The 25042-nt window shown below is 42.1% G+C and overlaps 1 protein-coding gene across 6 annotated transcripts in view; it reads left to right on the top strand.

The window, feature by feature from the left end:
- Positions 1-359: 359 nt before the first annotated feature.
- The window catches only part of tns2a (tensin 2a), a 50973-nt gene continuing 26290 nt past the window's right edge, over positions 360-25042 (top strand). For 5 of the 6 annotated variants that reach the window (XM_053318476.1, XM_053318473.1, XM_053318475.1 and 2 more), the window contains exons 1-3: positions 360-571; positions 14249-14354; positions 14797-14834. In XM_053318476.1, coding sequence (XP_053174451.1) covers positions 443-571; positions 14249-14354; positions 14797-14834 — 273 coding nt within the window. In that variant the 5' untranslated portion in view covers positions 360-442. Of the gene's footprint in view, positions 572-6219; positions 6333-14248; positions 14355-14796; positions 14835-25042 lie in introns of those variants that run through there. The other variant, XM_053318478.1, reaches the window with a different exon arrangement.

Below are 25042 nucleotides of genomic sequence, written 5' to 3'. Positions count from 1 at the left end.
CAAATAAAGTAGGGGAAACCAAGTGAGCCTAAGAAAGTTAGGGGTGTGAAACAAAGAGGAGCAGTGAGAGGGGGTGGGGGAGGCAGAAAAACGGGGAGTCCACATGTGTGACTGCAGCAGGGCCGAGTTGGAGAGAGAGGTGTTTTTAAAAGTGTGTGTAGAGAGGAGAGGAGGGGGGAAGTCAGCGAGAGAGTGTATCCTCCCCTCCGTCCCCGTAGCAGTGAGGCTGAACGAGAGCCAGGAAAAGGGGAAGGGCCTCCCTCTCCTCCTATCCAGCTGACAAAAACAGCTGCCCAGGAGCCCAGGCTGGAGCCTGTTTAGAAGACGAAGGGGAAGAAGACAGAGAGGGAGAGAGAGGAGGGAAGACAGAAGGGAGAGAAGAGAGAGAGAGAGAGAGAGAGGAGGAGGAAAAAGACCCCAAGTCCAGGACCCCTTCACCTATATGGGTTGCGTCCTGAGTTCGGACTGGTGTGGGGAGGAAGAGGTGCAACCGGTGCCGGTGGTCAGAAAATCGTCTGTGAAGAGAAGGAGCGTGGAGAGGAGTGACAGTGGCAGGATGAGGCTGACGAAGGTCAGTGTGCATGCAGTGTTCACGTGTGTGTGTTTGTTTGTGTTTGTGATGAAATTACAGATAAATATGTTGACTGAAGCTGGGAATGCATTTGTTTATATTGACATCCATCCATAAAGTCTGTGTTTGTAGGGTAACTGCAATCTTTGACAAAAATGTAGGATATTTATTTATTAGAAATAAGTTGTTATTTATGGATAGACTGAATTTTAGTGGAAATACACATAGTAGGCTACCTTTGGGATATTATGCTAAATTGATCAACATCTACAGTAAAAGTTACAAAAATCAGTTACTTTTAAGTTTTACCTTGAATATCTGATGGGAAACAGCCGTCTTCTATTGAAAGGTCAAAGGTCAGCATGAGCTGGCAAATATCAGGTCCATGTGTCACAGAAGCGTGCCAACACATCAGTCATTCTTCTATAATTTAAGAATATATATATAGTATTGTGTTGCATTAACAGGTGATTTGGCACTAGAAGAAGTTGTTTTCTAAATTGGATTCTTACTGTGTGTGTGTGTGTGTGTGTGTGTGTGTGTGTGTGTGTTTATTTGATAATGATGATGTGGATTACGATGGCTTCTCCAAGCCAGGGCCACATCTGTCTAGATACAATAGCAGTGTTGTGATAGCCACAGCACTGGTGAGGAATTACCATAATGTCAACAAAGGCAGGCTAAGTAGTTAGCTGCCTGAAGGGATCTGTACTAATAGCCATCAAGACAAGCTTGTGAATCTTAACTTCTGTGCACCAGTTTACAGTCAGGAGTCCTGGAGGCTTTTTATCCAGATGTGGAAAGTTCTGAGGATGTTTGTGTGCATTCTAAAAGTGACACATGTCTTCTGGCATCCATGCTTGTTATCCAATATTTGTGTGTGTGTGCATGCTTGGTTGCACCACAGTCCCAGTGGCTCCATATCACATGCAGAGCAGCGTGGGAATATGGAGCCCTGTGGACTACGTCATCTTGCAGTGACTGACCCCTCTACATGGGTGTGGGAACCAGTTAGATCCCACTAGATGAGAAGATGTTGCCTCATCTATTTATGATCTTTTTTCATGTATTTGTTTATCTCAATTTTATCCTTCTTTTTTCCACTTCTTTTTAACAGACCTGCAAACAATCATGGGTTGCATGAAGTTCTGTAGTTCATAAGCATCAGTATCAGCATCAGTGAGAATATGACAAGAATATTGAGATGAAGCATTTAAAGTCTTAATACCCTGGCAAACATCATACACATGCAGACTCATGCCAAGCACTGACTGGAAACACTTGGTAACAGGAAAATGATGTTCCGCATGCATTTCTCAGTGTGATTACATAATTTGCTGATGATATGTCAGTAACATAGGAAAGGGATGCTAATTTCAAGGCTTTTAACAAAATATCACAAAGTGAATCTTTTTGATCCATTTATTGTACTGATTCAGTGAGATTCATATTTTCAATTTTCAGTTGTGTTGAGTGGTTGAAACACATCCATCAGAAAACACTGGATTCTGTCTTTAGTTTCATTAGATTTCTCCATAGCCTTAGCATGAATCCACATTATCAATCACCTTATGCTACCCAAATGTGCTTTCCATGCTCAAAACACGCCAAATATGCTTCTTGGACAGCTGTTGATGTAGAGTAGCTGTGCATCAATAAACAGCTCTCTATAAATGGATTCTTGAAATAAACAGTTCCTGACAGTGAGCATTAATAGTCTGTAACTGTTTTCTGTTTAAGTTCATATGGTAAATGATACAGATTTCATGTTGGACATATCACAGTAGATGAGCTTTTGACTTGATTGTTCTGATCTGTCCCATTGTGTGTCATATGATCACGAACAGACCCTTGGCATTAAAAGTTGAATGTGTTAAACATCTTGGCAGCCATCGTGATAAACATGTATTTAATTCATCTGGATGCGGAGCCAAGGTTTCAAGCCTGAGATTCATTAATGTACTCACTTGGCAGTTCAATTTTGATTATGAAAGCTTTTCTCTCACAGCTTCCAGAGACTCTTTAAGCCACGCTAGCAGCAATGTCAGTCAGCTGGTCAGTCCAACACTTTGGTTCAGACTAAAATATCTTAGTAACTTTTGGATGAAGTGCCATGAAATTCGGCACAGGCATTCATGTTACCCACAGGATGAATTGTAATAACTTTGGTGACCTCTTGACTTTTCATTTGGTGCCACCAAGTCAAAATTTGAATTTGTCTAATACTTTGGTTCTTGGTCAAATACCTGTAAAGCTAACAACATGGCATCAGCTAACATGCCAAATTAAGACATGGTAAACATATCTTGATAAATATCACTACATCAACATTGTCATTGTGTACGTATTATTATGGCTGACATTCAGCTCAAAGCACCACTGTGCCTCAGCTGCTTTGGGTAATTCCGTTCTTTCGACACACTGTTTGTCGCCGTCGAGGATTAAAAAAAGTAAATATAATCATGCTATTTCTCCTTTCTCCACCTCCTCCTCGTGGTGTCGGTCTGTAGAAAAACACTGAGACCTGGCGTGGTGACAGTGGTTGTAGCATTATATGTATTTGTTCAGCCTCCCTGTAATTTCTCATGAGCAACAAAGTTTAGATTGGCCATGACCAACACTGAGGCCTTGAGCCACAGGCATTCTCTACAAACCCAACCCAACACAGGAAGGAACACTGACCGACCAGGCGTAAATATAGACCCCTGCAACAGCCAGAATAGAAGAGAATAGAAGAGAAGAAAATAGGAGTGATTTGTGCACTCCTGCATGTTAGCAAAAAGGTGGATTTCTATGTAAAATCCAATGTCAGGGGGAGGTTGTCACACACTCGATTCCTGTGGCTTGAAAACAATGAACGGTCCCCAAACTGTGAGCAGGATTTTAGGAATGCCCGTTGTTGTGTGTAGTGGGCACACAGATGAAAGCTGATAGATGGAAAAAGGAAAAGACATAAACCACTTCCTCCAAACCCCCCCCCCCCAACATATCCCAGCACCACCCTTAAAAGAAAACACCTCACAGCAAACTATGCATGAAATATTTTCCTCTCTTACTCGTAAAAAATGTCGAGCTTGACGTTCGTCCAAGTTTTGAAGAAATATGCCGAGAAAATGTGTTTGGGAATACGGAGAGGGTTTTATTGAACTCATCGGCACAGTAAACGTGAACATGTGCCTCATTTGTGTCATCGCTATCTCTCACCGTTTAGTTTGCTCTTCCCACTGCTTTCTCACTCTTTTCTTGCTCCTTCAACAGCTGCACCTTATCAGCCTTTGGCTTTAGCGCTGTCTTACACAATCTGTCCTCAAGTCAAGCTACACACAGCCCCCTTTTTCTAGCCTCCTCCCCTCATTTCCTCTTGGCTTCGGTCCCCACTCTGTCCACCTCTTTCTCATTTACCTCCAAGCTCGATCCAAGTTCCCCCCAAGCTTCCTCAAGACTCTAAATTCACTGTTCTAGACATACCAGACAAAAACACACCTGGCTTCCCATGCAATATTTCATGTGATGTTTACTTGACATCAAGCACCTTGCATTTGTCATTAGAGTTGGTCTGAGTATAGCCAAAGCTTGACTCACTCAGCAGTCATTCCACTTGTCTGCCATATAAAAACAGCTCCCAATTCCACTCTTCTCGTCTCTGTCACAACAACTTCACCCGTTTCCCCATCTCCATCTTCATTCCAACATGACCCTCCCCCACTTTACTCACCGACTCCAACCCCTCATTCCAATCCCAAGCGCCAACTTCCTGTCTCTCTCCCTCTCTTTCTTTCTCTCGTGGTCACCCCAGTGTTTTGTTAGTCTCACATGTGGCCTCTCCACCCCTCCCATTACCTTTTTTCACCTTCTTACTTTGTTTCCCGCTACTAAATCCATCTCAACTCCCTCCTGTTCTCTCCTCACTCTTCCACCATCCAAAAGAAAGAGAGCTGAATATTCCACAAACAATTAAACTCCCCAAACTCTCTCAATCCATCAGTCCCCCTTTTTTTCTATCATGAGCCGGAAATTCCTGGGTTATAACTTAGGAATGAACTGCATTACTGTGCATATCATGAGTCACAGTCACATTTTGCACTGATTGGCAGTCTTCATACCTGCACGTCAATCTAACACATATGGAAGCGACTAAGAGATTGAAGATGCAGACAGAAATAATGCTCTGTGCATTAGGAGTCTGAGATGGGGGATATTATGGGGTAATAATTTGAACATGGCAACTAAAAAAGGAGGGTATTCCCAACATGGACCTACAGTATATAGAGTATAATCACAACCATAAGCACATATAGGCAACTTGGCAAATCATCAAAGCTTTCGATCACTGTGTTTGACGTAAAAAAGGTTTTGGCTTGTTGTAATTATATTGAATCCACTGATAGCTGTTTGGTTAAACCATCAAAAATGAATACATGCAAAGTTACATGATAGATGTTTTCAGACTGATTTCAATCAAGCATTGCCTATTGTTCCACTGTTTCAAAAAGCTGGTTGGTGTCGGTCTGTATTAATGACTGTCTGAAGCTGAGGGAAGAGTCTCTAACTGCAGAGCATCTGTGTCCAATAAACATTATGATTGATATCAAGAGATGCTTGACAGCACAGCACAGCTCAGCCTCATATGGAGCTTTTCTCTTGTTTCACCACTAGGTGCTGCTACTAACACACTAGTCAGTCTGCAGAAGTGCCAATACAGATGTTAATCAAGGCACATCTGTGTTTGTGTGTGTTTTGGGTATATAATGAGAGAATCAGGGCACTGAGCATACACAGCCATACATCTGACTAACATACTTTTGTTTCCAAAGCAGGCTAAAGTAAGATTACATTAGTGTACTGCTTGTACACATGTCTGTAATGTTTGATGAAGGTTTCTTGGAGGATGAAAGAAGAGAAGAGGGGGGCCCAAATCACTTTAAACATATGGGGCTCATAATTAAGACCCCCTTAATAGACTACATGCGTGTGTGTGCTACATTTCTACATGTATATTTACATATTCAGATCACATGTGCTATAAGGACCTCTCTTATGATCTTTTTGGACGTGTAGCTATAAGTATGATTTGTGACATCATGACTAGTATGCAATTTAAACAAATGTAATGTTTAAACTTGAGGCCCCCTGTGCACATATACTGACAGTAGAGTAGGAGACATCTTGTATCCAGCAGTTAAACATTTGAAATGAAAAATGTCAGATGTAACAAAGTAGATGTCCCTTTAAGAATTGACCTCATATTAGACTGAGTTTATTTCATTTTCATATGTCTTAAAACATGTTTGGAATCTCTTAGCTACTAAAATGCCAATAATACTGGACATCTCTAACATATCAGAAATCAATCTATACCTGGCCTGCTGTACAGGTATCATCATGTGATAGAATAAACCACCAAGAAGGATGACGTATTTTCGTGATCGATCACCTTAATCCTGCTGGTGGGTCCTCTAGGAATTACAGTGAGTAATTCAGCCAATCGGGATCGGGTATCCTCACGCTCCCCTCCTGTTATCACCCAATCAGGGGTCGTAACTCCAGTAATAGTACTCCCCACATGCTCCTAGCTGCATGTGGCTCCACCCCGCGAGCCCTAGCACTGAGCCCTCGCGCTGAGCCCTAGCGCTGAGGGTGGACCGGAGTAAAGAAAACAAGTTATCTCATAGTCGCAGGCCATGTTATTGATGGCTTTCCTCAGAATGAGAGGCAGCTTTTAAAAAACCAGGGGGCTATGATTAGCGGGAAAATGAACAAGGTAAGCTCACAAAGTCTCATTAGTCTGGAAAGAGAGAGAGTTAGAGTTTGGTATTGTTTGTCTTACATGACTTTAGTCAGTATTTAGAGTGTGTATGAAGGATTCAGGGGATGTATGATGCTGGTTTCATGTGGTGCCTGCTGCAGTTGCGCACTTTGAGAATATGACTGCTTTCTGTATGGACGCCACAACTTAAAAAAAATAGAAGAATTTCGACAACACTTTGTCAAATCTTTAATGTTTGACTAGTTCAGCCTGGTTTTATATTAAAACTTACTCAATACCAGATGTTTTTGAAGGCGGCGGCTCCCTAGCATGAACAATACTGTACGTCTGCGCTGTTCAAATAGCTTTAATTTGATATTACCTCTTCCCGCGTTTAGGTACTTCATGTTTTTTTAATACTTTGTGGTTACAGTTTAGTAGTTTTAAACCTCAGAGGGACTTGTTGCTGTTCTCTGGGAAGCGGCTCGATGCGTCGCACTTCATTAAAGTGACATAAAATGTTCTGAATGGGGGTCATATGATGTATTAAGCAGCCCCCCCCCTCTATCCACAGTGTTACTGCGTCAGAGCCATTCAGTCACTGTTAATGTCGCTAAGTCATGTTGAAGGAGGAAAAAAAACGGCGTCACCAATCATGTCTGTGCGCGTGCACGGTTTTGACGCAATAAGAGGCGCTTTAATTAATAACGATTCTAATTTAAAGTGCGTAGCCTGAGCTATTTATAGCTTTGAGCTGATTTTTCTGCGTTTATCTGCTAACCTTGCTAGTGTGTACCAAACTGTAAATCTGAATTGACCAAGGAGAAGAGTTGGAGAGGTGTTTTGACTTTCCTCAGCACTTATGTCGACCAGTTTTTAACTTAATGGAGAACTAGGCTTAAGTTTGTGTTTTGTGTGTGACGCAATGTAAAATGTGCCAAAATAGTTGAGTTAAAGTTTAATTTGGTTTTTAAAAAAAAGAAAAAGAAAAAAAGAGTGACTCGTTAAAGAAAAGTACATTACAGGAGAGTGATTGCAATTTGTTGCTTCCAGCCCTGTCAGATTGTGATGTCAAGCTTGGGTTGTGTGTGTGTGTGTGTGTGTGTGTGTGTGTGTGTGCTGTACAGTTTTCCTAAGGGCACTTTTAAGATCACAAGTTGGCTAAAAGAATGTGTACTTAGTGTTTTTGTCCACACTTCTTACTGTAAGTGTGTGTGTTAGTGTGTGTGCGTGTGTTTTTGCATGCAGACGCTGATTAATGACTCCTGCATGGCTCATACGTTGGCTAATTAGTGTTGGCTCCATATCATGATCCCTTGTCAGAGCTCCTATCCTGCTTTGCTGCATGAGGAAAAGTGCTATGGATTAATAATAAGATAACATTGTAAGACCCCTCCAACCTTTCCTTTACTGATAGCAGTGTGTTGCATTAGCAAAGTTCATCCTATGTTAAACATATTTGATGCATTGGGTCAGCCTGCCTTTTCAGTTCAAGTTGGGAGCTTGTGGTGAAGACAAATCGCACTTTCTTGGAAAACTTGGGGAGGAAATAAAAATGAGTAATGATCCTCCAACAAAAACTACTGTTGCCTTTCAGCAAGGCACGTCCTGTATGCCCACTCTTCCTTCTGAGATGCTTGATGACTAATATAATACTGTTGTTGTGCTCCGTGTTGAGCATCTATATTTCTATTTATTGGGTGTAACTGAGAAGTCTGACGGCCCATAAACGGCACACGAGGGCTGTGTTCCCTTGCATGGGAGACCCCCTCTTCGCTGCCAAGCCAAGAGGCTGAAAAAGAGGCTGTTTCACATTCCCCCAGTTCACATCTACAGTAGCAGCTATTCACCCTCACTTGGAAAATCCTGCAGTGTTAAAAGACGACGGATGCTAAATGATTCACACCTATTGCCGGCGGAGGCAGGAGACTGGGATCTGATGAGATCTGGTCCTAACTAACGTGTTTATAACCATCATTTAATTATGACCTCCGGATGATGTCATTCATTTACTGAGGCCACATCACAGCTCATTTTTGAGGTGAAACAGATGTTGTATTTTGCCAGTAAATATGAGCAACAGCAGCAGGGGTTGTTGGTGGCAGTATATTTGTGTGTGTGTGTGTGTGTGTGTGTGTGTGTGTGTGTGTGTGTGTGTGTGTGTGTGTGTGTGTGTGTGTGTGTGTTTGCAGCACAAGTCTTGGAGAACGGAAGTGTATCACGACGGCGTACTGACCTCACCTCAGGAACAGGCAGTCTCTGTTCCCTCCACTGCCTGCCCCACCCTTCGGACACACGCACACATACACACACACACACACACACACACATACAGATGTATTAACACACACATGCTGGCCTTGATGCCAACAAATGATGCAGGAACCCAGATACCGGCCCATGTGAGGTACTCTCAATGGAGGGTGGGATTTAAGTACACACACGCACGAGAAGTCACAAACACACCCATGAATGACTTTACGTGTGTAACCAACACAATATAATTAGCAACCATTGCCGAATTAACAATTTGGGGTTGTGTGTTATTTGAAGATAAAGTCCAGTGATGATTGACATTGAACTTTTGCCACTCGCTAAAATAGAGCCTTTTCTATTGAAAACTGAGGGTCAAGTGTGTAAATTCCTTCAAGGGCATTAAAAACCCCCCCACCCGCCCTTATTGCAGTAGACTGTGGTTGTCAATGGGAAAACCTGCTTTGCACTCACACCATTTGCACACCAGATGCGATTTGACCTGACAAACGGTGCCCCCCTTTTATTCATTATAGAGCCGAAACACTTATTGAGTCAGTCAGTTTTGAGAAAATTAAGTAAAACAAGAGAAAATTATAATCGGAAATTTTCACTAGCTTATTTTCTGACATTTTATAGACCAAACAGCTATTAGATCTCCACAATTTTCTAGAGTAATCTATAGACAGCATAATTGTTAGTTGCAGTCCTTATTCTTTATCAGTGAAAGCGACTACCATAGCAGTGATGTCACAGTACAAAAAAACAATCAAATTTAAATGTAATTAGTTTAATTTGATGTACAAAATAAGTTTGGCGTGATCAAATAATGTTAACAGAAACCAAGCATTTCCTCCAGTGCTGAAAGCCAGACTGAAACACCTGCCGCTGTAAATAACAATCAAAAGATCTAAAGAGCCATTATAAGTGACAGGCATGGAGTTTTTCTAATGGTAAAATCAGTTTAAAAAAAAGACTTTCTCCTTAATGGTGCTTTCAATGTGTGCTCTCACTGACCATCTGCAGCTGAAGCTGAGGTCACAGTGTCCAGTCTTGCAGTCAGTAATGTACCACTCCCACACAATGCCCATCATTGTCTAAATATCAAGACTATTTTTAGATAGAAACAAGAGGGAAAAGCAAGAGAGTTTCCAGGGATCTGAATGTGTGTGTGTGTGTGCATACGAATGGCTCCCTGTTTCTGTGTATTTGTTTTTACATTTGTATGCCTCCGCTTCTGTGTGCATCTCTTGTATATATGCGTCCAACCCCTCCTTCATTCAATCCAGCTTCTGTTCTTTGACGGCTTGGCAGACGTACAGCGAGGAAAGGGGAGGGATTTCTGGTTAGAAAGCATCTCTTTGACTCCAGAAACCTCTGGTTACCTTTTTTTTTCTTTCTGCCAGTAGTCTAAAAATATTAGAAAAAGGACCTTCTTGTGTGCGTAGCAGATGTTGTAGAAGAGGTTGGGTCTGTCCTGGCGCACGGGTGGACACGGGCACGGGAAGAGGAAAGGGAAGGGAAGGTTGTCTGTTTCCACTGACTGTCTGCAGGGATACGCATCAGCACGTGAGTGAGTGTGTGTGTGTGTGTGTGTGTGTGTGTGTGTGTGTGTTGAGTTTTCTTCCTGAGGTCTCAGGTAGCTGTTTACATCTTTGTCACTTCTGTGGAAATTTGGGCAGGTCCCAGCTGGTGGAGGATGTGTAGTTTAAATGGACACTTGTACTGTTTGCTTGTGCAGGTTTGTCCATCACTAACAAATCAAATCAAGGCATATCTTTTTTTATTTTATTGTTATTTTAAATTCTCTTGTGATCTTCAGCTCATTTCTCTTCGGGAGCAGAATGATCTAACCAGTAACAGCTTCTTTATTTGTTCAGAGAACAGTGCTGAACAACACATGTTTTAGCAGAGGAAGATGTTTTTTATCTATTACAGCCGTGACAGTAATTACTATCCCGGGGACCAGGTCCAGCATCACAGGTTGTTCTCATACGCTCACTCTACCAGCTGTTTTCTTCTTCCTCTGTTGTAATCCGTGAAGTTGTAAACGTCCTTCACTGGGGTTTCCTCTGCTGGACTCCCAGGTTGAGCTGAGTAGACTGTTCTGACAGATTTGAACTCAGTTTGCATCATGTGCACTTGTCTCCTCATGACACAGGACTAATACCAAGAAGTTGTTGTGAAGGGGGCATTTTGTTTTTCTTAGGTACCATAACTACACATATTAATCTTAAATACTGCATAAATAAGTAAATAATGTGAATGTTAAAATGCACCTCTTTTTTATCAGGGTAGTGGCAATTGCAGTCTTAGACATAGATAAAAACAAGATTAGTTAGTCACTGTTAAAGGTGAAATCGATATATTTACATATTTTGTTGCCCTTAATGGAGCAAGCTAATTGAAATGATGGTGAAATTATGCAACTATACCCGCCCGCACAATGAGCAGAAGAATTTTTGTCAGCTTAGCTTTCTAACATATAATTTTCCAAAGAGCGGTATTTCTATGCACACCTGGCTAACACGCTTATTTATGTAATTGAACAGCTAGTTACAGGTTGTATTATAGGCTAGTATTTTACTTTTTAATTTTGGTTGCTTCCTGTTACTTTCTAAAACTAATTTTCCACGGTGGTAATACTCCTTTTAGATTCATGGTGTGCAGAGGGTTGAGTTGCAGCCTGTGTTCATTTGTTGAAACGATTCCAAAAGTTGAAAAAAGTATCCACTACTTTCTGTAGTTCTCAGTGCGAGACTACAAATAATAGTCCATTTCCACAGGGTGTATTACACATGACAACACTATCTCACCTCAACCTCCATTAAGTAGCTATTCTGGCGCTTTTGATCATATCGCATGATCTTCATTAGCAGATGGAGTTTTCTTGGAATAGCAGGTGTTCAAATTTCCATTTTTCGTAGAACCTGAATGACGTCTTGTCCATGTTGCTTTAAAATATGAGTTTATTCTACTAAATGGACCTTGAAGTGAGACTGTTTTGTCAGCTGCTGTTTCCAAGGTCAAGAATGAAGTTTGCATCAAGTTATGCTCGTATCTGTTTATTCCAGTTATTTCATTTAGGTTCTACATTTTTGATACCATATTTGTTTTCAGGACTTTCTCTGGATGAGGTTGGTGGAGAGATCAAATCTGAAACCTTTGGAAAACTCAGCGGTTGCTCTAAGCACTTGGCTAACCTGTCACCCTGAGGAATAAATGGTTGCCATGGATGTTGCATTTGATACAGAAAACAACTTCACAATTCTTTTAGTAAATTTCTACGCCTTTAACGGACAGCCAAGTAGAGATGTGACAGGAAATGAGGAGAAAAACAGATGAGGGGATGTCATGCAAAGGTCCCCTGCTGGGCGCCAAATGGGGACATTGCGGCTTGCGGTCGGTGCCTTAACCTCTGACGCCGCCAGATGATGTCAGGTGCATGAAATATAAAGTGGACTCGTCTATGTTAAGTGGAGATTTACTTCATCATCTCCTCACACGAACCCAAGCGCAGTTGCTTATATTGGTGTCGATCCATTTGAGACCTTATAGCACCAAGTCGTGACTGTCTAATCATGATTGTCAGCGGTTGGACTGCATAGTGGTCTTGTTTGTGTCTGAAATAGGAAGAATCCTGTCAGCCTCTTCTCTGTATTATATGTGTTTATCTCTCAGCCCACATCACCAATGTGGTTTAGCTGACAGTAACCGGTTGCTTTTTTAAACTCAGTGTGGGCCTCATGGTTGCACACACACACACAGATTATTGCGCAAGATCACAGATGAGAATGAGGACATACTATAGATGGATCAGCAAGTAGATGAAGAAGCTTGCCAGATGTAGCCAGGTTTTCTTTTGTGACTGTGCGTCCACCTCTTGATCCTAACACGCTTGGTCTCTGGGCCATGAATGTCAAGGCAGAGCTAATGAGCAAAGAATACATGAAGTAGCTGAACTAGTCATGAGGAGCGTTTGTTGTGTTTGGGGTTCAGGAAAGGGCGGACTTGGAGTAAGACGGGAGAAACGCCAAATCATGGATTTATCAAAACAGGATCAAGATAACGTAAGATAACACGAAACTTCAACGAAGCCTGTAGCAGTTCAGGTTTGTTACTGCAGAATAAGTTTCTAAAATGAGAACAGGGCAAGTCAGACTGAGTCGAATGAAAACCCCATCGTAAAAAAATATGCAATTTCCGAAAGCAGTGACTGCACACTTTTAAAGAGGGACGTCAATCTCCTGACCGCACCATATTACATAACAGACATCAAGCCCCAGAACCACCCACCAGGTCTACCTCCACCATCCACGCTTGCTGCGGTCATAGTACACTTGTACTGGAGCCACTGAACACGGCTGGCAGAGGGTGATGCCAGGCAGGCAGCTGTCCAAACACTGTCCAGTCCCTAGCGCAGAGTCAGAGCAGCAGGATAATGGAAAAAGTGTGCAAACAGCCCTATTTCTTTGTTACCAAGGAAGGAAAAGCACACAGGGAAACAAAAAAAGCCTGTGTGTGTGTGTGTGTGTGTATCAGTTTAATTAATACAAAACTATGGAAACACAGTCCACAGCATCATCCCTTTCTTACATATAGCTGTTTTTTCTCTGTGATGACGTTCACGTGTGTTTGCGCTCATATTTACATTTAGGTGAGTGAACACATTCAGTCAAATATACTGAAAGAAGCACTGAGCCTGTTTCCAAGAATATGCGTGCTTCCTCTGAGCATGACATTGCTTGTTTGTTCACATCCCCCACCAGCCCACCCCCGCCTATTTCCCTCTTCCCTCCTTCTCCTTCCACTATGTATCCATGCATGAAAACATGCTTAGCAATCCCCGTACTTAGCCCGTGGTCATTAGCGTTCTCATGTTCAAAGCCTCAGTGAAGTCACGTCAGGCCCAGTCATCTGCGGATCTGATCCCATGTTGGGAAACAAAGAGGCACTGGGCGGGAATGGCTCTCATATGGACTAATACACACATACAGTGACATACACACTAATACACACACAGTGACACACATGGGGATAAGACAGAAAAAAGTGGTGTGACTTCTTTTATGTTTTCTTGCTGTCTTTTAGGAATTAGACCAACACATGTGTACCTTTTTTCTCTTTCTGAAACCTTCACACACACACACACACATTGAGGATTATAATGGGGTATGGGTGGGAACCACAAGGATTATTACTGAAAGACAGTTACACAACCAGAACAGAAGTTAAACAGGCACAATCTGGAGAGAATGAATGTAACACACACACACACACACACACACACACACACACACACACACACACACACACACACACACACACACACACACACACACAGACATACATTCACAGACATACATTCACTGGTCATATGTACAGGTTAGAGCCGACAGGTCTAAGCTCCTGTCATTTTTTCACTGTTTCTTGGAAGGAGTCACAGCAGTCAGACCACTTTCTGTGTCTTCTTTTCATCCTGTAAGTTTGAAGGGTTGACGGTTAACAAACCAGACGTAACGTTTGCCAAGTCAACCTCTTGGACCGAGGTCAAACAAGGATTCTTTGTGAGAGTTTGCAGCTCCGCATACTGAATTACCACGTCTGGTCCTGTATCCAATTACTAAGTTTAAATCTCATATTCCTTTTTGTGTGTGTGTGTGTGTGTGTGTGAATAGGCGGGGAAGGGAGAGCCCCATGTCTTCAAAGAAAAGACCTTCAAGAAGAAGCGGCAGTGCAGCGTGTGTCGCCAGAACGTCGACAACGTAGGCTCCTTCTGCAGAGGTAAACGTTCTACGATCATGTGTTTCACAGTTGGGTCACTCACAGCTGATCAACTCCAGAAAGTACCACAACGATATATGCTAATTGGATTTTTCGGAATAGTAAGCCCACATGCTTACATAGAAATCAATACAGCAGGTAACATTTTGGCGTAGTCTTTGTGTATGTTCCTCTTTAGAATATCAGACATACATGTAGTAAGAGGAGAGACTAATTATACAGTGATATGACAGGATTATACCAATATTAGACTTGGATCATGATGTGTAACCTGCCATTCAATGAAGATGGAGATCATAGTGAGCAGGTTGACCTCATGACTTTGGATGTAGTTTTCATGCTAATATAAGTAACATGACAATGCAATAACATGACAGTACTCATTGTGTTTTTCTTTTTTTCCTGTCATCCCTCCCTCCTTCCCTCTTTGCATTCCTCTTAGTATGCAAGACAGCCACCCACAGGAAGTGCGAGGCCAAGGTAAGGATTTAAAGTTCGTCTTCAGATCTATTTTTTTGCGAGTTCATGAGATCATCCAAAACAAACCTTTATTTCCCACAAACTGTGATGCAAACTGGGAATGAAAGGAATTCACATGGTCAGTGATCCAAGGACTGTCTTATGAAGCAATGTCAAAACAATCAGATAATAAATATGATAAAGGACACTGGGAACATTTTGGGGTTATATAAACATAACGCAGCTAAAATTAAGTTTGAAGCAGACTGCAGAAGTGGCAAGGAAACATGTTTTATCACTTACATATGAGAAATATGAAACACAGTAGTGACAGGAAATGCTACTTGTTAGCTATAAATACAGATAATATAAATAAGTACTGAACCTATCTGTCATTGCAATTATATAATCTGTCACCAAACATTTCTCTTGAGTCATCTTCTCTAAGGTTGTGGTGATAGAAATATAATTAAATATAAATTTCATTACATTAACACAACATAATATAGCAAGTCAATCAGTGTCAATGGCTGTATTCATTTAAAATATTTGAAGCTAATGTGCTCTGGTTGCTGAACTCTAATTCAGGGTTAAGTTCAAATGCTGACCCACTGATCATGAGTCAGCATTTGAAACAGGCCATTGGGAGAGCTGTGTTTGTTAGTATTGAGGTGACTGAACTGGACAATAGGAATATATATAGAAGGTTTTATCTCAGTTGTATAATTGAATAGTTATTCACACAGTGAGATGTGAAAAGTCCCATGACGGTGACACTGTCAGGGCAGAAGTCTTGAGATCTCCGCTAATATGAAGGCAGCTCCGTCGCATTCCTCGCTCAAACCCCTCCCTGCTGCCTCAGTGAAAGAGTCATTGATGGAGGGATGTTATAATGAATAGACAGAGGGATGCAGAGGGGGAGAATGCCAACCAGTGGCCAGAGCGGTGAAGAGGGGGTAGAGGCTGAGGCAAGGGAGCCTTGGCAGGCAGAGGGCAGAGGCATGCGGCAACGATGAGACTCATTCCTCCAGCATCCCTCCGTCCTCTTCTCTTTTTATCGAAAGAAGAGAGGAGAGCCCTCGGGATGAGTTCAGAGATGAAAGGGTGGCTTTGAAAAGGAAAACGCAATAAAAAAGTTAAATACGTTATCAGGCGTTTCAGTACAACTTGTGATTTTATCCTTGCTTAGAGTTTACAACATGGTTTTCTTCAGTTATATTCTTTGTACTATAGTCCTCTAGCTAGGGAAACCTAAACCTAAATGTTTAGAAACTGCACTTATACACCTTTTTGCAGAGTTAGATAAGTAGATAAACACCACTCTCACATCTCTACGTTAAATATTGGATTAAACATTATCATTGGACGGAGGCAGGCTAGTGTAGATATTTGCATTTCCTAATTGGCTGTAGACATTCCTTAGATAGGTTGAGTCACTAAACGGCAACAGTCATCGTACTAAACCATCTAATCTTTCTAATGTTTTTTCTCCTTTTGGAAAGAAATCCTTGAAATGTTGCATGGATTTTTATTAAAATTCAGATTTATGACACTTCTAGAGAAAGGCTGGACAATCTCCTTGTTGAGATTGATTCCAGAAAGCAGCAGGATATTGTTTGATAGCCTCACTGTAACCATCTCATGCGTGGTTGTTAGACAGTGATATCCATCGCTACTGCCCAGGAAGGGAGAGGTCAGATAAGGCAGGGCGTGGGGGTCTGGCTGCTGTGTCCACATTATCTAACCTCCAAAGTGAAATACTACAAAAATTCTGAAATGCATATGCCGAGACCCGGTTCTGTTATACACCTAAATAATGGATCTCAGCTGTCTGCCTTGCTTATTAGCTTTAGTCTGTCTTCAATAAAGAGAAACTTGGATTGCGCTGAACAGCTGTTGTCACCTGGGTTACAGGTGTGTTAAGTTCAAGGTCTTTCCTCACTTGCACTTCATTCACATTTGGCAGTTTTTATATATAACCTTGTGTTGAATCAGGAACCTCAACCCTCCTACGTGAACATATTTACAGTCCGTGTGTTTGTATGTGTGGTAACACACATCTGGAGGACTGCCGTCTGTCATCTGTAAGCTATCCTTTTCTCACCAGGGTTCTATTTACATTCACACCCAGCTGGCGTTGCCATAAGCTTGGTGACAAATCCTCTCATTACCACACTGTCCAGTATCCTGTCAGTGTGTCTGCTACAGTTATGTGGAAAAAACACATCTCTTAAACATCCCTCCAAGAGAGAGTGATTGGTGGTAATAGTTTGACAGTTTGTACAATTCATGTGTTTCTTTGCTTTTTCGTTGTTTTGTTTGGTCGTCCTCTCTCTCGATCTGTTCCCTAATCTTTGCCCACAAGGTCAACAGCCTCCAGCTGGCCCTTCTCTATTCTATTAAAAACGCCAGAGACTCTCTCTCACACACAAACAGAAGGCCATAAACAGTTTTATTTCAGCATGTTCTTCTCTCAGAGAACAGTTCCTCCTTATCTTGATCCCAAGTGGAAAATTTAGTCCACAGGGATTTAGGGGGGTGGGAGAGGGTGCGTGGGGCCTAGGGGCAAATAGATGGAGAGAAGGTTGGGGCAAGACAAAGAGATTGGGGGAGGTGGGGACAGCGTGAGGAGGAAGGATTAAAATTTGTGAAATGCAGCCCATGACGAGTTGACTGGGCTGTCTGTCTAATTAGGCAAGAGCAGGCATTTCCTCCGGTCAGAGGGGAAAAATGTCCATCAGTAAGTTACCAGCTATCTGCTCTGCTCATAGACTGAGTCACACAGGAAATCACAGCTTCACTGACTGACAGTACAGATGATTGGCAGAGAAAGATGCATAAGACTTATATGAAACACTGTGACTGAGTGAGTGGTGCACATCTAGACTGACTGATGTGGTGACTGGCTGACAGTTTGTAACCTAAGTATGGACTGAAGGTAACAGCAGAGTTGCTTTGTGTGATTAAAAGCACATGTTGGTGTTTCATTGGGTGTATTTTGGACAGGAAACAAACCCAGTAAAACACCAAATGATTACCTCTGAAACTAATTATTAGTTTGCTCAACATTTGTTATGGTTTAGAGCTGAATGATTTGACCAATCTGACCAATATCACTAATGCTAACTACAGTGTAAACTACAGCTTTAAATAAGATATGATTGTTCCAGGCTGCATCATGAACTTACACTGCTTCTAAATGAACAGAAGCAGTGTAAGTTTGCTTGACTAACAACCAGTATAGCTTACGTTTATGCTAGCTATATCTTTGACATCAATTAAAGTAAAGTATGTACTTGAATGTTTAACAAGAGAACTCTGCTACACTGTAACACTCGACAAATGCTTAGCCTGCTAGCTAGCTGTCTGAATTGAATGTGCACAGTCGCCTAAGCTAGATTGCATTAGTTATTATTTTGTCAAACATGAAATATGATACAGTTGTGTTTTAGCATCCAAAAAATTAACTGTGTCCTAAAAAAAGAAAAGAAAAAGAAAGCAAGGGTTTCTCATTTCACAGAAAAAACATTAACTTGCTACAGCTGAGGACGTTTTCCAGCAACAGTTGACATTACAGCCACCAAAATCAATAGACGCTGGCTTAAACTTTAACTTCCAGCTTGTTAAGACTCTATTATGTAAGTTATAATTAGAACAATGTCTCTTGCCATTTGAATATTGCAATGTTGATATAAAAATGATTAATTGCCCAGTTCTAATGAGTAGACCAACAGATCCAAATTCTTAAGCCTGTCATAGCACAGACTGCAAAAGTGGTGAACTGATAAGCCATCCTACAGATGGTGTATGTTGGCAGTGCAGGGCTGTGCATCACTGTAATTACAATCCCTGCTTCCCCTCCGTGTATCCAGTTTCCTCCTTGTCAGTCGTCCTATCCACAGAACATGTCAAAATACATTTTACATGAGACTAAGCTGCTCTCTGCTCCTCTTTACAAGAAGAGGATGTACAATCAAGTACAGATAGATAGAGCGGAAGTGGGGGAGGACTCGGGGATGAGAGGAAGAACAACAAACCCCGCCTGATGTTTCTCTAACATAAAACCCCTTTCATCAGGACAGCTGTGGTTAGAGCCCTCCACCCTAGACCCCAAAAAAACCCAATGTTTTTTTCTCGATTGGAGCCGTTTTCCTTAAAGCCATGGTGCATACATTTAGTTTTTCATGGCTAACAGGCAGTAAATTCACTTCTTCCAACTCCGTTCGACACACAAAAAACTGACCCGAACAAAGTCATACAGCAGAAACATAACATAGGAAGCGATGAGGAGATGGAACGATGGAGTAAAAAGCATAGTACGTGTTTTTCCAACATGCAGTTCAACATCACATTTGACCCAACATCCCCCCTTACCCTTCAAACTTCCTATCCACTGGAAACCTCCTGGTCAGATCTCTTCCTGATGGTTGCAGTGATGTCATTGTTACTGAAGGAATATGTCACACATGTCAGCCACAGCTTAGTTTCGAAGCAATTTTAAAAGGATACATCTGGTGATATTCAGTAACTTGCCTATGTCCAATCCCAATAGTTCCTTCTAAAGATGTAAATCAAAAGCAAAGAAACAGGCCATGAATATGTCATTTAATAAAATAAAATAAAAACTTAAAGATCCCATTCAGACATGTACTGTATGAAGATATAGAAAATACTCCGCACATACATCATTCTGCACAGTAAAGCTCAAACATCCAGCTGCAGTAGCAAGAAGAAAAGCATATTTTTAATTGTAGAAAGACTTTAAATCATTTTCATGAAACAGCTGGATTTCGTACAGAAGTTTTTAGCTAACGTTACTCAAACGGGAGTCAGGAAATTTTCAGCCTCAGATAAGATGCTTTACTCAGTATTTGTAAGGCAGAAGGATGTCATACTTGGGATTGACTCAGTATTTTGGTCTATTTTTTTGGATAAGAAAACTACACTATAACCAGCCTTATCTTGGTAAAAAAAAAAAGATAAAGTATGCATAGAGTTCTTGCGTTTGCTTAAAAAACGCTGATATTATTAATTCAATCAGTTTACTGTAAGCAAGCCTCTGACCCATTTCAGCAGGTGGTGGAAAGCATCACAGAAATGTTGTTTGGGGTGATGTGAGTGAGTAATCTCTCGTTAACACTTTGCGGCCTTGAGCTCAGTCCTCTGGTTTCCCCTCCTGCAGTCGCGGCACTTCAGCAAATATTCAAGCAGTCAGCGTGAGTCATTCAGGATAACAGCATCCAACTGTATCGTTTTAACATGAGCGGGACAGAGTCTGGCTCCGCACGGCTAAAAGGAGTCACCACTTTATCACGGACAGCTCTGGTAATTGCAGAGATAGGCCAGTGTGTGTTGAGTTCATGCTGTGTGCGCACGTGTGTGTGTGTGTGTGTGTGTGTGTAGTGCGGTGTGCGGCCTTAGCCAGGGAAGAAACAAGTGAGCGATGTTGATGAGAGTTAAAACCATAAGCATGACAGCTAACTTAGCCAAGTTGGTACTCCGCCAGACCGCTGTGTGTGTGTGTGTGTGTGTGTGTGTGTGTGTGTGCGTGCGTGTGCGTGCCAGCCAGCAGGGGCAAAAGCCAGACTAATTGGCCAGTGGGTTTGGTCTGTCTTGCATATAACACAGGAAGGGACAGTTTGAGTATCTCTGCTACCACGAATCTTAAATATTGACACCCACGCTGGTGCAGGACATGAGTCACAGATCTGAATGATAGCTACTGTAACTATTTGGACTGGCTTTCAATTATTCACATTATGAGAAATCCAAAAAAAAAATCCCTATTGAGTTAAAACTTAATGAATTTTAATCTGAAGTTGGAGAAAATATGTAGAAACGTCTGATATCGATCTCACTAAATGTAACAAAAATCATTCCAGATGTGCGCCTGTGACTGATGGGGTATCCCTGCAGTTGTGTCTTCTTGCCTAGCATCCTGTACATTTAAATTAATGAAGACTTTCCCTGCAGGGCCGTCTTGTGTGTAATGTAGAAGGAGACTGGCCTGAAAGCACCTAATGTACTATCTCTGTTTGAAGACTGTAAATATGTTTCTGTGCGTACGGTAAACACTGTTTAGGCTGCAGGAATGCTGCAGCTATAGAAAGAGGAGGGGACTTTGGGGAATTGTGTGTGTGTGTGTGCCTTCTTATCAGCAGGATGAATGACAGAGATGAAGTTGAGGGAAGCTCGGCCACAGAGGGCAGACAGGGAGGGAAAGACTGAAGATCTGTAATACTGCTCTGTGGTTGGTTCACAAGAGATTTTTTCCGTTGTTGATCTCTCCCGGTCTCATCACAGCTCATGTCTTCCTGCTTTGTTTATTTACCCGTGTTTATTTTTGTCCGGCTTTCCAGCTTTCTGCACTTGTTTTGCTCCGGAGGAGGATAAAGATAGGTGGTTGCAGTTTTCTGTGCGTGTGCTCCGGACCTCCTCATGTACACGCACCCATGAAACCCTCCATGCAAGCAAGCAGCAACATGTGTGCATTCTTGTTTGTGTCTTCCATCTGCACTGCTTTTATGGGTATATCTTCAGTATATATATGTGTGTGTGTGTGTGTGTGTTGTTGGTGTAGTCATAACTGTTGACCCCTCAGCTCCATAACAGGGAATTGCATCCCACTCGGTCATTAACGCTCCACCGCAGGGACCCACGTGACCCCTGCAATATCTCCAGCCTCCCTCTCAGCTGCTTGGAGCGAGAACGAAACACGGACAGACAGAGACCCCTTTCTTTCCTTTTGGGGTCAAAAGAAAGTGTGGGAACAAGAAACAAAAGAGTGTGAGAGGGGGGGTGAAACATGTGCTGAACAGTGAGAAAAAAAATGTAGAAAAAGTAAGAAAACATAGATAAACTCTCTGCTAGCTGGCCTCACATAGAGAAAAGCACTAAAAGTGTGATATGGTACTTTTAAAGTCCAGAGGATAGATGTGTTTCACCCATCGGTGTTGGTTTTGCTTATCCGTGGCCTTGAAGCCCCCTTATGTTAGGCTGGGTGCTTTCTGGTTTTCTCATGAAGTCCACCTTGTCATGATTAAGAGGCATTAGACATGTGGGGTGCATTTGAAGGATAGTTATACGGCTAAGCCAGGTAACTCTCAAAACTGCCATAAAATGAGTCCTGCAGGTTTGTGCAAAAGGGAGACCATCTGCATTTTTGACTGCCAGACATACATAAAAGTTTTGTTTTTTTAAAAGTTAGTCTTAACATTAAGGCATCGCGGTCAATCTTCACGAAGGCGAGCGGACCTCAGCCATTTCTGTTGGACGAGTCTCTTGGAAAGATGCCACATGGATGAAACCAGCTTCGGAAATGAGGGCTCAAATCAGAGATACTTAAATGCAAAAGCATGATGAACTGTACTTTGGTAACTATTACAATAATCCTACTTGAGTGTACATATAACACACATGAGAACCACTTCCCGAATGACGGATCCTTGAGTGACATTCCGGTACAGCTGCAGTCAGCGAGCATGTTAAAAAAAAAAGCGGGATTCCTATCAGCTTTGTGAGAACTAAATTGCTCCCCTAAAGGCCTCCTTATACTGTGGGATTTTGGGATGTCTGAGGCAAGAGCTGACAACCGTGAGAGAAACGTGGTGAGATCTTCGGTTGCCAATCCAAAAAACCATTCACAACTTCCTTCTTACAAACCAAAAGACGTCACAAATCCAAGACCATGTTCTGCTGCTGCACCCCACAACTAGAAACTAAGAGAATATGACATGAAATGATGCAGAATGCCAAAGTAATTGAGCCAGAACAAAAAAAAAACTGTTTTGTGGGACTCTGATGAAGGAGAAACCGTCCGGAATTCTGCTGCGTCTTCGAAACTTAAGGGAAACTCAGATGGATGATGACGCCTCTGCTCTCATATACACTTTTCTGTTTATATGGCAGCGCTATGGTTCACCACGCATTCGTCGCAGCCCTAAATTGATATCGTACAGTACTGACACAGATTACGACCCTGATTTAATTCGCCCATCTTGCACAGTATGTCATGCAGTAAACTTACACAATCGTTGTTGCCGCCCAGTCGAAAAGTGCCCCAACTCCTCTTTAGCAGGCTTTGAAAAACAGAGTGGTGCAAGGTATTATTTTCCACCCACATAAAACCATAGGGCTTCAGTCAACAGGTGGATGTAACGTTATGTGAAATTAGATCGAGCGTGGGACTGCCGAGCACTTCACTTTGAACAAATTGGTATGAAAAAGCATTCCTGCTGCTCCCTTAGCTCCTTTTTTTTAACATGATTTCAATTGGCTCGGACAGCTTTTAACATACATTCCTTAAACCGTTCATCCATTTGGAATCTGAGGAATGACAAGAAACAGGTTTAAGAAATAAAGACATACACCAGATCGCCTACACTCGTGACAAGCATGAGTCATGTTGCCTTAAATGTAGTGTAGGGCTCTCTGAGAGTGTAGTTAGCATCTTTGGTACATTAACCAGAACCTCTGTTTGAGAGGAGGCAGCTGTTATTATAACAAGACTTGACATGCAAGCAGTCTGACTGGTCAAATTAGTAGAACAGTAGTAAAAATGACCAACATCATAAGCATATTTCCTCTGTTTTTGGTATTCCACTTCTTCTTCTCTTCTATTTCCCTTGGCAAAACACTGCCCCTCCAATCCCCTTCCGTGCCTCCTCTCAGGTGGGTCCAGCTGGTGACCCCATAACATCCCTCCCGCCCCCCCTCTTTCTGTATTCCCTTCATCTGATCTGCCTCTTTCCTCTGCCAGCCCTCTGTCTTCTTCCTCTCATTTCCATTTTTTGCTGCAGTGGCCCTCGCTATTGAGCTTGCAGGACTTTCATCCCATTCCTGCTTACAGAACAGATGTTGTTGGGCTTCTTGGCATGAACTGCCTGCTTCAGGTCCTTCCACAGTATTTCTGAGCTAGCTTTCTTAATTTAGAGCAGCTTGTATGTTTGTTGTCTTTGTCTTTCTTCATGACGCACTTTCTGTTGAGCTCCAGGTCATGGACGGATATCTTGACCTTTTTTTCTGTAGAATTTGCTGGTGTAACTCAGAATTCGTAGCTCCATCAGTGTTTGCAAGTCATCCTGGTCCAGGCGCAGCAAACATGATACTACTGCCACCATGTTTCACAGATGGGATGAGGTTCTTATGTTGGAATGCGGTGTTTGCTCAATGCCAAACAAAACAATTCTCATCAAAGCCGAAAAGTTCAATTTTGGTCTCATCCATCAGACAGAACATTTTTCCAGTTGCCTTCTGGCTCATCTGCATGGTCATGAGCAAACCGTAGACGGCAGCGATGTTCTTTTTGGAAAGCTGTGGCTTTCTCTTCATAGCTCCAACCATACACACCCTTGATGTTCAATGTTCTTAGTTTCCTAGATGTTAACCTGAAGTCCCTTTTGAGCTCCCACACTATTACATGCATTGCTCTTTGTGTGATCTTTGTTGTCCAACCACTCCTATTGAGGATAACACTGGTGTTGAATGTCTTCCTTTTCTAACCCCTATCTGCCTGATAGTCGACTGGTGAAACCAAACTCTTCTGAAATTGTTTTGTAACCCTTTCTAGCTGAGGGCGTATTCACACCTGCCTTGTTTGGTTCGGACCAAACCAAAAAAATCGCTGGTGCGGACCTTTTGGGCTGGTGTGAACACAAACCATCGAACTCTGGAGCGGACCAAACAGTCGGACCGAGACCCAGTCGGAGAGGTGGTCTCGGTTCGCTTCCAAACGGACCCTGGAACCTGGAGCTTTTTGTCCAATGATTGAACGATCTTTGCACACATGTGGGTTTGCTGACAAATTCTGGTCCACTTGCGAAAAGCGCAATGTGAACAGGAACCGCACCAAGCCAAAAAAGAAACATTGTATTTTGGTCCGGACTAAATAAGCGGACCAAAGGACTTTCCTGGTGTGAATACGCCCTGAGTCTCAGCAACTCCTCCACACTTCCACCAACCTGTGTTGTGAAGCTCAGACTTTGACCGTGACTTTGACCGTGAAGACTTTAATTCTTTAAATAAATCAGGGCCTCCTAGAGTCACACTTGATTGTCATCCTATTAATTGAAACTCCTGACTCTAATTTCCCCTTGAAATCAATTGATAATCCTAGAGGTTTACCTACTTCTGCCTCACACAAATATGTAAAATTGGATCATTTTCCTCAATAAATAAACTAAAAAGTGTAAGATTAAGATGTCTCTTTATCTAGTTTTAGGACTTGGATG

This window comes from Scomber japonicus, chromosome 4 (genome assembly GCF_027409825.1).
Source record: "Scomber japonicus isolate fScoJap1 chromosome 4, fScoJap1.pri, whole genome shotgun sequence".
In the NCBI taxonomy this organism is placed as follows: Eukaryota; Metazoa; Chordata; class Actinopteri; order Scombriformes; family Scombridae; genus Scomber; species Scomber japonicus.
This window is presented reverse-complemented; position numbering and strand designations above follow the sequence as displayed.